Source organism: Acanthisitta chloris, unplaced genomic scaffold, assembly GCF_000695815.1.
Source record: "Acanthisitta chloris isolate BGI_N310 unplaced genomic scaffold, ASM69581v1 scaffold1310, whole genome shotgun sequence".
In the NCBI taxonomy this organism is placed as follows: domain Eukaryota; kingdom Metazoa; phylum Chordata; class Aves; order Passeriformes; family Acanthisittidae; genus Acanthisitta; species Acanthisitta chloris.
The window spans coordinates 106,101-120,845 of NW_008652042.1; the positions used below are offsets into that span (position 1 = coordinate 106,101).

Consider the following 14,745-nt stretch of genomic DNA (forward strand, 5'->3'; position numbering starts at 1 on the left):
TGTGAGAGGGGAGGAGAGGTGCAGAAAGCAGTGCAGGGTGCACAAAACCTGTCGACTGGCTCCTCTTAGTGAGAGTGTGGCCACTCTGAGCTGTACTCATGAGGAGGCATTTGTATATCCATAGGGCTGGACCTAGCTCATGCATAGAATTGCTCTTGTCTTTTTTTGATTGTTAATAATCACACTTTTAATTAAAATAATACTTAGATACAATGCCTGGGGGTTCATGAGAAGTGACAGGTGGCTGACTGTGGTGCTGTGAGTCGTTTGGGCAGCTGAGAATTGCTGTTGGGCAGCAATGCTGAACCTGCACCTTTCTCCATGCCAGTTCCCTATGGCTTGGAAGTGTTGGGAGAGGTGGCAAGGAGCCAGTGTTAGCTCTGAGCTAGCATCAAAGCACCAGGGGTCTTTCCTGCCTCCTAGAAGGAAAGAATTTGGTCTTTGCAGGTCACTGTGAGATGCACATTAGTAAAACCAACATGAATTGACCCACTAGATACTGAAGAGTAGAAATGACTTTGCTTGATTCTTTCTCACTCTATTTTTACCGTGGTATAAATGCACATTGTTGCTTCCAGAACAGATGATGCTCATGGCAGAGTGCTACAAACATCAGTAGTTCACAGTAACACAGAGGACTAGCTCAGTTTATGCCAGTGAAATGACTCATTGAGGAAACTGATCATCACCACAATGACCAGTGTTGTACAAACATCATGAAATGTCCTAGAAAATTAAGAACCATACGAATCATTCATAAACAAGCAAAGTGTTTTGAGCACTAGACTCTGAATAACAGTCTATAATGGGAAATGATGAGTGAAAACACACTTTGTAAAATGTTTGCTGCTACGTCACAGGACAAGTTTCACCCTGTTGTTTTGGAAAGGGAAGGTACACTATAACCCTCTGTGCACCTGGCCTGCTTGTGCAGCCAAGGCTTTTGTTCTGCAACCTACATTAGGTGATGTAAAAATGTAGCTTGTGGGAAAGATTAAAGCTCTGTTTGTCTCATGGGAAAGTATTCCAATCACATTGTGGGTTTTGGTTAAAGAAGAGATGTCAGGCCAGAAGCATTAACAGCCAAATCCACAGAATTTAGAATTTGAAATCATCCCTAAATTTTGTCGTTGTACTATTGTTGGCTGATATGTTGCATAGACAGTATGATTTTATCAAGACTTAATCTATCCTTATACCTGCTATCATGTCAAAATCTAAAAATCTTTCAAACCTTCATGGCTCATTCCCAGAAAGACACAATATCTAATTTATGGCTTCATTGACAACACTGCTTCAATTAATTTTCTACATCTTTTTTTCTCCTTGTTCCTGCTTCTAATTTCTCATCTGTTTGCATTGCCTAGATTTTAATTAAAAAACCTCTCCTCTCTAAGGAGCAATCTGAAGTGGCAAAAATAATCACTTAAAATATTACAGTCATTAAAAAATTGGCTGTGGTCAAAGCCATGCATTTCCAATTTGCCGACAAACGGTATTTTTGTTTCTTTTTAGAGTGCATTTTGTATTTGAATAGCACATGCCAGCCAGCCTGGCTATCAGAGATGCTTCTCCAGCTGGGTGGGCTGCGTGACAACTCCTTAATGGGGGAAATTGATGGCCCTCTGCTCGTGTAGAGGTGAAGGCATACTGGGCAGATTTCTTTCCATCTGCCGTCAGCCCTTTGCAAGCTGGCACTGCCCAAATGCCCAACACATTCATTCCAATGCAAGAAATGTCGCCAAAAAATAAATTGTGAGGCTACAGCTGTCTGAAAGAATCATCGGGGCCATTAGGCCCAGGGGAGATAATATGAAGAGGAGCATCAGTGTTTGTCATTGATAAAAACCTAATTAAATGATGGTGAAGATGACTGTGGGTACTTTAAAGGCATAGAGGTGAACAGCATTTTCATGGGAGTGCAGGAATGAACTTTGGGAAGATGATATGCAGCACCTCAGCCAAAAATCTGTTACTCTGAAGAATTTCACACTAGTGTTTCCTGTTGATGCTTTGCCGAATGGCACAGTTGTATCATTTAGTTGCCCTCTGTTCTGCTCTCCAAGTAAAGAAATCCCATACTGTAAAGCCAAGAGGTATTTATTGATTCACAAGTTTGACTTGAACAACTGGGACAGAAGCTGGCTTGGATGAACTTGAGTGCTTCTGTTTACATTCCCAATATTTGTCTTTTGAGTTTCTAAAAGTCTTCGGGGCTGTGTCCTTAGCTGCAACTGTGACACAGACTGTTCTGGTTGATGCTTGTGCTGTCACATTGCAGGGTGAACTGGAGATCTCCAGAGGTCCCTCCGAGCCAAGAGGTCATGCTGAGGGTAGCAGATGTCTCCTTATGAGGTGGTCTCATGCAAGTCTTTAAAAATATGGGGATTGTTCAGACATGATGCACAGTGTAGGATCCCAGATCTTACCTGGGGCCTTTCAGCCATTTAGATGCTACAAAAAGTTGGCCAGTATTTGTTTATGAAGCCTTAAAGTTTCCAGTTGGAAAGTGCCTGCTTCACCAACTCTGACTTTCCTGCTTTTGCTGACCAATGGTTTGAGCAGTCCTAATTGAAACCCTTCTGCATCTCAGATGATCAAGAGGCTCTCCTAAAAGCACCTACCAAAAAAAGATGAAAGCTGTAGGTAGATGTAAAATGTAAAGGAGTCTAGAGTAGAATAAAGAGCATGACAGACTATTGATAAAAGTTTGATTTTGAAACCATACACTGCTTCCTCTCCCATAATATCTTCAAACTATTAGCTAATGTCCTCAGAATGTACAATAGAAGCTCACCTGAATTAAGAAGACTTGTTGGGTCTCATAGAAAATTTGGTTAAGAATTTGATTCATAAACTAGAAATATGAATATATAAGAACAGTCTTAGCATGAAAATATACTTTTTGTAGTAGTGGTAACATTATAACATCAAAGAGCCATGATGAGGATGAGCCATGCAGGCCCTTGAAAATGAGGAAAAAGCATGATACCATAATTATCCAGTAGACAAACTTCAGAAACACAGCAAATTCAGAGTGAAGATTAGATTGAAAGCAAGTCCAAGAACGCTGAGTTATGGGAATGCATCCAGCCAATTTTCATTTTGCCCTATTCTTGCAGAGCAATAGCTTAACAATTACAGCTAGTGAATAATAGTATTGGTAGTGCCAGATTAAATTAAACTGTTTGTTGGATTTTTGTTGTGTTCTTTTTTTTCTCTTGGGATCACCACAGTCCCTGAACAGAACTTGGCTTCTCTCCATTTGGCAAAAGGCAGGAGTTGTTTATTTAGGAATACAACAGTTTACTTAGGGCAGGCAGATAGTCCCATTCCAGTTGCTAACAACGGGAAACATCTACTTCTGTGGAGTGACTCCATTCAAGTGCCTGCAAGTGTCTTGTGGTCTATTATGTAGGTGATTTGGGAGAAAACTTTGTTAAATAGAGTTTCAGATTTGTCGAAGAATTGACTCTCTAAATTAATTTTTCCTCACCCATTAGTTTACTTCTCAGTGTTGTAGTTTGCACAAGGATCACACTAAATGTTCCACGTGCTTTTAATCCCTTTTAAATAAAATTGGACTCTGCTTTAGTTCTGCACCTACAGCTGATGCTTCCATAGTAATTGGAGGAGAAATATCCTACAAGTTGCTGTCATTTTGCCTTTTTAGTTACAAAATGTGCACTGCAAGTTTATTTGTTCTTATCTTATAAATCATTTAAATGTAAATAAAAATGAAACAGAGAATAAATTTCATCTGGAATTCATAAAAGAGAACTCTGCACCTACATAATCTGCAGCATCTCCAGTTTAGGGAGAACTTAATCCGGTTAGTTTCAAAATAAATTATATGTCCATTGCACATTTTTTCTTACTGTAGAATGACAAAGTAAATACTTGTAAAATTCAGACCTTTAAATACTGGAATTATAGAGACTAACACTGCAAGTACAAAGCCTTTAATTTGGGAACGAGGCAACACTGTGTGTAAATTGTACTTTAGTTTTTTTGTTTCTAAAGTCTTGGATTCAAATCATGGGTTGAACCCAAGAGAAAATGAGTCTGATGGTTTCAATTCCATCTTAAATCTCTTCAAGCCTTATTACAAAACCACGGAATAATCCTACACAGTCAGCAGCCTCCTAGACATTGAACAAGACTGACATGGTAGTTGGGGGCAATGCCAGTGAGGGATCATCTCCTGTGGAGCTTCTTTTGCTCTTGGAAATTTGGTTGAGTGCTCATTGAGGTTTTTCTCCCCTCAGCAGACCATCAGGTAAAAAAAAACAGCAGTAAAAGCAGCAACAGTTAGTGACTGCTTGGAAATTAAAAGAAAAACATGGGAACTAAGTGTGAACTGAGGGTGATGGTTGTGCAGACAAGGGAAATGTGGCAGGTGGGGAGAATGAGACCACAAGCAGAGGATCCATGGCCCTGGCTGGGGCAGCATGGCTCGTGGAGCTCATCCACATCTGCTTCTCCTGTGGGCACGTGGCCAGGGTCCCAAATGGGGCAAAAACATAGAAGAAAATTATGGCCCTCCCTCAGAATTTCTTTAAAAGCCATACCTGTGTTTCGAGCAACTTTCTTATTCTCCTTAAATGTCATTACCTTTCGGAGTCATGAGCTTCTATTACTGGTTTAATGGGTGTTTAGAATAACAGGAGGAGTTAAACCCCAGCCTGACCTTCTCTTCTGCTCTGCTGCTTCACATAAGAGTCAAAGCTCACATGAGCAGAGTGTGATTTGAGCCATACGTTGTGTGGTTTGTAACACATAAAATATACATAAAATACATATTCATGGATACTGTAGAGCTGTGTATAGAAGCATAAACATGGCTTTATAGAACTAATGAAATTAATTATGATTTTGAGCTTTCGTAAAGGGTTGATCATACACCACTGTATACAAAATTGCTTATTCACCCCTTTGCCAAGCTGCCCTTTATTCATCCTGACAACCTAAATGAAAACTCCATCAGAGGTACCTCAGTAAATATTCTACTAGCCAGCAGAAGGCCATATAAACATTAAATGACAATGGGGTTGTATCTGGTTTGTGTTTATTTTAATAGATGGCTTTCATCAGGCAAGATTTTGCTAATTACATACCCACTATCAAATATATACTTACATGTACTTACTTAGAACCTGAGAAAAAAGTAAAACTTACAAAGGATTTGCCAAAGCTTGCATGCAATTGCAATAACTAGCTCAGTAGGATCTATTTGTCTATTTGTTTCCTGAGATGAAAGGTTACATGTAAAATTGAATTAAGTTTTAGCCTGAATATTCCTTTTTAGTGTATTTATTTGACTGCCTGCAGATCATAGGAGTTTTGTGGCAGATTGATTGACAGATAAAGGATACTTCACTTCTGTTCAGCAAATGAAATAAATTCTGAAAGGCAACAAGCACAATAAACAAATTATCCTTAAAATTCTAATGTTAGCACTAACTGTGGGTGTGAAGGGTAAAAATCAGTGAACAAAAGTATTTCTCAATCACTTATAAATAACTCCATAGCACAAATGCTATTTTTCAAAGAGAAGTAAGATATGAAACTGTGTCATTAGTTCCTGCTATTTATAATATATTTGATGTGTAAATTATTCTGCCTTTTCAGTGGCTTATATGGTGTACAGTGTTTATGCTGTATTAACAGAGCAAGAAGGTTTGTGGCAAAATCTATTTAATTTCTGTGATAAATTATCAACACTTCAGGACCTTTCTATTGCTTTGACCTTTCAGTGGAAGAAAAACACTTTAACAGCAATTTGTTTATTTTAGCTGTTGAAACAGTCTTTACATTTTTACAGTGTGTTATATCTTTAACTGTAATTTAGGCTGTGTTAATAAACATAGAGCTGTTGTCATTCAAGCATAGACCAGAATATTTCTATACAAAAATCAGACTTGAAGTACTCAGATTTTTTTCTAACTGTGTGTAGGCACCTCTAGAAATGAAGTCACCAATTACACTCCTCAGTATAAATTAATTGCTAAGTTATTGGTAATTATACTTCAAAATTATCAATAAAATTATTTCAATTATATCTCTTTCTTGCATTGATAGATGAAGGGTTACAGAATATGACAAAATTTGTTATTTTGTACTTTGCTCCTAAAATCTGTAGATTTTACAGACAAAGATGTGCTGAGCAGTTCTTATTTCTTGCTGCATCTTTCTCTTCGTTAAAAATCTAATTATTCCCTTATGTGACACTACCATGACCTTTTTAAGTGCAGAAGAGGTGATTGTCATATTTTCCCTTGGTGCATTAGGAAGGGGTTCAGAGACAAGAGGGCACTGCACAGACGATACTGAAAAGGTCAATGCAATTTGGCATTATTGTATCTCTTTTTTAGATGTTGAAGTGTGATAAGAATGCCGAATTATTCTAATTAATAGCTTCTTATTTCAGCTTTCACTTTTAAGGAGAGCAAAATTCCACACACCCCCTCCAAAAAAACACCAAATCAAAACGAAAATAGTTTGAGATAATTATTACTTTTATCAGTATTTGTTGTAATATGAGCAATCCAATAAAATGCTAAGTGCTCAGTTTTCATTAAGGCCATTTGATGTTTGGATTGAAGCTCCTACTGCCTGTTTCAGCCCTGCAGATTTGGCAGACTTACCATTTTGTCAGACATACAAGAAGGCAAAGTAGGATGGGAGGAAGAAGAAGATGATCTGTATTCTAACCTTCATGTGCTCCTCACAGCAGCCTCTTCTAGGCCAGTACTCTTGGAGAGTCGTGGTGGTCAGGGCATGTGGGGGAGACCCAGAGCTTCACTGGATGCTGCCGAGGCAGTATGTGCAGAAAGGCAATAGGAAAACAGACACACTGGGTTTGGGAGCAGCCTCAGGATCCCTGGGACTGCTGTATCACAAGGATTAGTTGCATCTCCAGCTATTTGTTATAATACTTGAATTAAATAAGGCAAATATAGCCTTTTCACTCGTACACTTCAGCCCCAAGGTTTACTGTATGGCAATACATAGTAATTTTACATACTTCTGGCAAAAATTCAGGCATGGAGATACGACGTGTTTCACAGCCCAAAATTCTTATGCTTACAAAATCCCCATAGCAATATTTGGTACAGAATCATAGACTCAACCAGGTTGGAAGAAACCTCAAAGATCAAGTCCAACCCTACTGTGGTCACTAGATCATGGCACTAAGTGCCACATCCAGTCTCATCCTGAAAACCTCCAGGGATGGTGAATCCACCACCTCCCTGGGCAGCACATTCCAATGCCTGAGCACTCTCTCTGGAAAAAATCTCTTCCTAATATCCAACCTAACCCTCCCCTGGCAGAGCTTGAGTCTGTGCCCTCTTGTCCTGCTGCTGGTTGCCTGGGAGAAGAGACCAACCCCCTCCTGACCCCAACCTCCTGTCAGGGAGTTGTAGAGGGTGATAAGGTCTCCCCCGCTGATGTTACTTGTACACATGGTTGTGTGTGCACCAGACATAATGGCAATATTTTGAAACAGAAATAAACACCCAGAGTTATGGCAGATGACTTTTCAATGCAAACACAGCTTTACCATGGTCTGCAGTGGGTTTGTAGGGAAGCAGGTACACAATCATGGTTGGGGGCAGGCCAAGAAAGATAGAAGATGACCATCCATTTTTTTATTGAGTTTCAGGCATCACTGAGTCCTTAGATAAATTACAGCTCACTCTGAGATCTGGTGGTGTGTGAACAGGCAACTTTACAAACCCAACATAACGTCACCTTCCATGTGTTCCTTCTGCCCACAGCATAGCTGCCAGTCGGATGGGAACTCCATCTACTTCCACGGGACCGAAGGCAGCGAGTTCAATTTTGCCACGACCCGCGATGTGGACCTCTCCATGGAGGATGCCCAGGAGCAGTGGGCAGAACAGTTTGAGAGCCAACCTAAAGGGTGAGTGTCCCCTGCCTGTGCAGGGTCCCACACAGGTTTGCAGCATCCAGGGATGAGGACACTGGAGAGTCAAAGAATGGCATTTTGTCTTTGATGTGTGGTCAGGGAAGATTGTGGCTAGGATAAATAGGAATTCTATGGATTTTAGGCAGGGAAAAAATCCAGAAAGCCCGGAAGAAACAGTCTGTCTCCAGACCATCCTGTCATCCAAATTTTTAATGAAAGAAGTCATACTTGTGAATTATGTAGCTGTTCTAAAGAAATTGTTGTCAACCAATTTTTTATCATTCACACCTGAGTGTTGTTTAACAATCTCATATCCATATGAAGTCAAATTCCTTGAGATAGTCATCCCTTCTGGATCACTGCTGTGAGCTTTGCTTTGCCATGAGAGAGCTCCTGCTTGTGCAGGATCCTGCAGGTGCTGGAGGAGGAGGAGGTGGAAGCAGGACAGCTGAAGCAGCAGTCTGTTCTCCTCCAGCAGCACCAAGAGCCTAGCCATGCCTGCTGGGCAATAGCTGAGGATCTTGCTAACATTTGCTGGTTTTATTTTGAATATAAGTACACTGTGATTCAAAGGGTCCCTGTAAAGCCATAGCAAGCAGAGATTGTTGCAATGGCACAGAAAGTAAAGAAACTATCTAGGACAGTGAAATCACAACTCTTACTAAACTTGAGTGAGCTTTAAAAAAATGTGTCCTGGTAAAGAAGTATCATTTTATCTACCTTAGTGTATAAACCAAAAGAAAATAATCAGCAACAGAGTATTGATTTTTTTATTAAAAAAATAACATTAAAAAATCATCAGTTGCTGTAACCCCAGGGCAATGAGAAACATACACTGTTAATTTATAGGTCTCCACTGAATTTTGATTTTAACCTACAGAGTACTTCAAATCATTAGCAGCTGATTCTAATGCTGCCTATGCTGTGCTGAAGGTAAAGAGCACCTTCTGAGAAATACATGCTAATGTGTCCTGTGGACATGTGGTTTATTGGGGACTTACAGAAAAAAAATTCACTGTGAATTCTGCCCCAGTTCAAATAATCAGTCTGTGGCAGCAGGTGCTGCTTCAGACAAAGGGAAGAAAGTGAGCATGTGTGTGGAGTGTGTTAGGTGACCATGTGGGATACCTTTGAGATGTGCTCTCAGTCTTTTCCATCTCAAAAAAAATCAGGATGGGAGTAGAGCCTATGGACATCTGTCCTGTCTGTAGATCTTCTCTCTGCTGGATCAGGTGTTTAGTTAAGTTGGGCCATTTGCAACTCTGGTTAGCAAAAGCACAAATTCTTCTGAATTAGGAATATTGCACTTTCTCTATCATGCAGTGCCTAGGTCCAGTCACAGGTGCCACTGCTCCCAGCCAGGAGCAAGGTGATTCAGATTTGATGCTAGGAGAAATGTTTTCCCTGTTAGGATGTTCAGGCACTGGAATAGGTTGCCCAGGGAGGTGGTGGAGTCACCATCCCTGGAAGTGTTTAAGAGGCATCTAGATCTGATGCTGGAGGATCTGGTTTAGGATTTAGGGGTTTCTGCAGAGTGGCAGGTTAGTGGTCGGACCTGATGATCTTAGAGATCTCCTCCAACCTTTATGATCTAAGGTAGGGCATAGCCAGCAGATGTATTTGACTCTCTCATCCTATGTCCCAGTAACCAGGTCCTGATCTGCCTCCCACCCCACCATCCCAAGGCGTCACAATTTTTTCCATTTGTTTATCTTTTTTTTCCAAATTTTATTCTATATCAGAAAGTTCCTTCTTTCATTGTTCTTTAAGGATGGAGATTTAAATTCCCTGCTGCCATGAATGACCACTGAACTCAGGTGATGTTATGGATTACATCCCAATCGTATGAAATTGCCACTGTCCCTCTTCCCAGTATTTCCCTGGTGTTTGCTTTGGGAGCTGTATATAAATGCAAATATATGAGTTTCCTTAATCCCTTCTTAGAGAAATATTTTTGAATACTATTGGAACTGTATTTGAAGTACAGTTTTACTGTGTTCAGTCACAGAGCACTGTATACCTGAGACTGAGCTTGCAGGAACTTCTCAGGCTCCACTTCATCACGTCAGCTCTTAAAGGAAAGGTATCCCTCACAAGGAAAAACAGAAGAAAACTCAGGTGTAGGGGTCACTACCACCTTGGAGGTGAGGACAGAGGAGCTTATTGCTGTTTTTAATAAGCAGTTGATTGGTATTTTTAGCACGTTCCACCTAAAGCTAGAGGCTATATGGATAGGGTTTGCTGTTGGAAGTACCACACATCTTGCCACTGTCATTCTGCTTCTCTTTAATTGCATACATTAGCAACTGATCCTCAAAGTGGACAGATCTCCACATCAGACTGCCTCTGCCTCTAGCAGATGTATTGTTGCATTGGACCTCTGTGCCCTGTTGGTCTAGTTTAGATCCATATGTACTTCTAGCACCTGTGTTGTAAAGAAGAATTTCAAGAGTCATGTGAGGGGTAAATTAACTAATATGTCAATGTTAAATCATGCCATGACGCAGGATCCTTCTCCATTTGTCCCTTTTGACAGTATGTTGATGTATTTCTATTAAAGTGCCTTTTTTTAAAGATGTAGAATTCTGTGGTTTTCATTCCTGATGCTGCCAATAAAGGAGAGGATCCCTGGAAACATCCCTTATCTGCATCATTCATGACCCCGAGTTGTTTTGTGGGTCACTACAGAGAGTGTTTTAATTGAGCTAAATAGAGCATACCAAAGATCAATGGAGCATTGTGAGATTTTGTTGTGTAAGTTAAAGTAGACACAACTGTTTAATTCTGTACTTTCCTTCAGCCCAGGAGACCCATTTCCAAAATTGTGGTTTGATTATATTGCACATTACCTTTAAAAAAATCTGCACAACAGAATTAGGGTTAGATTAAACTGCGCTTCCATTAAAATATTTATATTTATATCATGAAGCTTTTCAGTGAGGCTAAGCTTGCTAATTCCTGTGCAAATGACTGACAGTTTCAAAGCAGGATTTATGAGCAGGCATGGCACTGGTCTGTCACAGCTTAGGTCAAGAGGGAAACTGGCAGCTTTTAAGAAGATCCTAGAAGTTCATTTTGAAGCAGTTGGAATGGTTAAACTAATAAATAGAGTGGTTAGTTCTTGAAATGACAGTTTTTGAGACTGTCATATGGCACATCACTGGTAGAGATTCTTTCTGCTGCAAGGAGACAGGAAAAGGCTCTGCCTTCCCACAAAGTCTTCTGAACTTCCACATTCTCTCATTCCTCCTGCACCATGCTGGCTAGTTAAACAGCTGGATTATCAGGATTTAGTAAGTCTGAACAATTTCATTGTTTTATCAGCCTCATAATTCTTAACTCCTTTATGAATTAATTAAGACTTCGCCGTGAACAATAATAACGTGTCAGACCAAAATAATGCACAAGTTTTCAGCGGTTTCTCATGTTTGAAGTAACAAACACTTTCATGATGAAAATGTATTTTCAATATAGAATATTTAATTGGAAAGCTCTGCGACAGTGCTTTTAATTATCGCTGAATAAAAACAAGATAAAATGTTGTGCAGAAAAGCTGAGAAAGATCGTATCATCACATATTAGAAACACAGCCCTCTTTCCTCATACTCTGTTCATGTGTGAGCTAAAAACTGTTGCCCTACATGCCCAAAGAGATGAAAAGAGAGCATTTTCAGCTATTACCTACATATTTAATGACTGTAGAGCTGATAGGGTGGACATGTGCCTTTTCAAGTTTCATTGATCTGTAAACCTTATATAATGCAAAATGAAGCAGAATACAATTATGTTTTAAACACTTTAATGCCAGAAAAAATAATGATAGAACAATGCAGCACTACATATTTGGTAATAGCATTCATTAAAAGCCTCAGTTTTTTAGTAATTCCTGCTTTTCTGCCAATTTCTTTAAAATATTTGCATCAGCTTTGCTTTAGTTGAGTCAACTGAATTTAAAAGCTAATATAAAATATGTAAGTAATGTCATGGGAATCACATTTGAAACACTGCATATTTTTTCGGATGTAAGACTAGAAACAGCTGCTTTTGTATGTACAAATGAACCCCCAGAACATGTTTTGTGTGAGTTTACCAATAATGTCCATCTATTGTTGACCTCTGCAGGTGGGACATATTTGGAGCTGTCATTGGTACTGAGTGTGGGACACTGGAATCTGGCTCAGCTATGGTGTTTCTCAGAGATGGAGAAAGAAAAATATGTACTCCATACATGGACACTACAGGTTATGGGAACTTGAGATTTTATTTCAGTATGGGTGAGTATAAATTCCTACTGCAGTACAAGATGTGAAGCATGTGAGAATTAAACTGTGCTGTGTACATAGAGCTGTTTTAAATACTCCATCAGAGGGGATAGCTCTGATTTGTGACTGTGATGCCCATGAGGATGTAAGACTGATCACTGTTATTCAGATGAGAGTCAACCCTTCTGTATACCCATACAGGTGGACAAACATCATGGGCACATAAATAGGCCTCCCAAAACTATTCCCCCAGATGACACTGACTTGCAGATGAAAACCCTTCTGAACTAGACAAGGCACTCTGGGTTTAGTAGCCCTTGGTGGGTTTTATTCCCATGGTTTTATCCAGCCACATTTTTGTGGCTGAGATAAACATTTAGCTCCAGGTTAAGACAGTTTAATATACAAGTTACATGAAGATGTGTGCATGTAGGATCAGTGTCTAAATTTCCTTTATAGTTAGAGGAGATGTAGTCAGTGCCACTGCTGGAAAAACCCATGAGACAGCTGAGCTGGACCAGCTGAGCAGCTCCCTGCTCTCCACTGACTGCAGATCTCCACTGCTCTAAAGGGACTGGTGTACACACAGGTGTGGGTTCTCTCTTGTTCAGTCCTCAGGCAGGATTTGTTACACAACTATGGGTTATTGCTGCCACTTGAGTTGCCAAGCATATCTGAGACATCAGCATAAGGCTGGCAGATGCAACCCATGATTTGGGGGAGAGTCAGAGCCCCTCTATAGGGGCAGGTAAGTGAGCTCTCCACGGTGTATAAAATGATTCTTGGTACTAGTGTTTAACCAACTGAACCTGCCTATTGTGCTCACAGCTCCATAGTTTAACAGTTCTCATGTGAGAAGCATCTCCTTGTCCTGGTTATTCTAATTTCATTCAGTGCCCCTTAATCCACCAGTAGAAGAGATAGTCATATTTTTGTCATCCTCTCAGTGCCCCTTAATCCATCAGTGGAAGAGATAGTCATATTTTTGTCATCCTTACCACACTGTAGAGGTTTTATAGGTACCTGTCATATCCTCCCACAGTCATAGCCATGTAGATCCTGGTGTTAATCCATCAGAGTCGAGAGAGTTGCACCCGAGGATGAGATAGAAGTAGCACATATGTGGGACAGCCTTACCTGGTTGAACCCATGGATAGTTTCTGCTCAAAAGTTCTTACTCTATTCATAAACAATTCCTCTTCTAATGTATTGACCCAGGGTGAGATTCATACACTGTGTGCTACAGTCTTGAAGGAGGTATGACCTACATGTGGCATTCTTCATGAAAAGCTCTGATATGGTGTTAGCACCATCTGTGGACTTTTCCTGTTGGGGCAAAGTGCAACCTCAGTCATTTACCAGGGCTAAGAAAGCAGCCAAGAACAGATCTTTCCTGTTGGTTCCCCTCCCTGTTATTGTTGATGGTGCAACTGTGCTTGTTTGGTGTTGTAACAGACCAAAATCCCCAGGAATGTGGTGGTTAACACAGTGTTTTTCCAGAACTTCTATTTTGCACACAAAGGAAATTGCATGAGGTTATTCTCTCAACACCTTGTTTAGAGGAGGTGAGGATTTTTGCCTAAATGTAGAGAATAATAGAATAATAAAGGAGGAAGCAGAGAATCAACTTGTGACCTCCACAAACAGCCTTCTGTATCAACAAGAAAAAACACACCTCATTTAATGAGGGGAAGACCTCATGATGTTGTCCTAAATTCTTGTACATCTCCTGTGTGTTGCATGAACTACTAATAAAGCACAGGAAAAAAGAGGATGCTTTTTCCTAGTTCTTCCAAGCACTACAACACCTGCAAGTGAAACAGGAAAGAAATTTTGTCAACCTCCTGAACTTAGGGGAGGAGTTGTCAGCAGATGCAGGCACAGAGGATAGTGGGATATTGTTTGAAAAACATATTCTGTGTGTACTTTAAAATTAAATAAATAATAGCTTCAACATTCAGGCAAGGAGAGGATTTGAATGGACACATGGATGTTCCTTATTACAGTATAAAACACACCAAAGATGCACATCTTATCAGTTCTCTGGACTTCTTTGCCTAGTCTGTTTCAAAAACTGGCTGTCTGTAGTGAAAAAGAAAGCAGCCAAAGTGTTTCAATATACACAACCTTTCTGCTTTGCAGACTTTTCAAAGAAACTTCCTCATCCTGGTTTGTTTTTTTTATACCTGCAGTTGCCATAGTGTACAGGGAAATTATGTTTCCTGTTTCAAATACAAAAACTTTGTTATAAATCCTTCTTTTCCAGAACACCAAACTAGTGTGATGATGTCCATCTGCTGCCCCATGCAGCACATTTTGTGTGGTACTATAGACTCCATTCATCCATCCTTTTTAGGATATTCTCCCTTCTGGGATTGATTCTCTCCTGCTATGTTGATTCTCCCCCTCTGCTCTTGACTCTCCCCCTCTACTTTGCTCTTGTGAGACCCCACCTGGAATACTGCACACAGTTCTGCTGTCCTCAATGTAAGAAGGACATGGAACTGTTGGAGCAAGTCCAGAGGAGGCCACAAAGCTGATCAGAGGACT

At 40.1% G+C, this 14,745-nt stretch overlaps 1 protein-coding gene across 1 annotated transcript in view; it reads left to right on the forward strand.

Moving 5' to 3' along the window:
- LOC103802976 (reelin-like) overlaps positions 1-14,745 on the forward strand; it is a gene marked incomplete at both ends in the record, with an annotated part of 141,870 nt that overhangs the window by 75,511 nt on the left and 51,614 nt on the right. The window contains 2 exons of the mRNA XM_009075514.1: positions 7,782-7,927; positions 12,056-12,207. Of these exons, the coding sequence (XP_009073762.1) occupies positions 7,782-7,927; positions 12,056-12,207 (298 nt within the window). The remainder of the gene's footprint in view (positions 1-7,781; positions 7,928-12,055; positions 12,208-14,745) is intronic.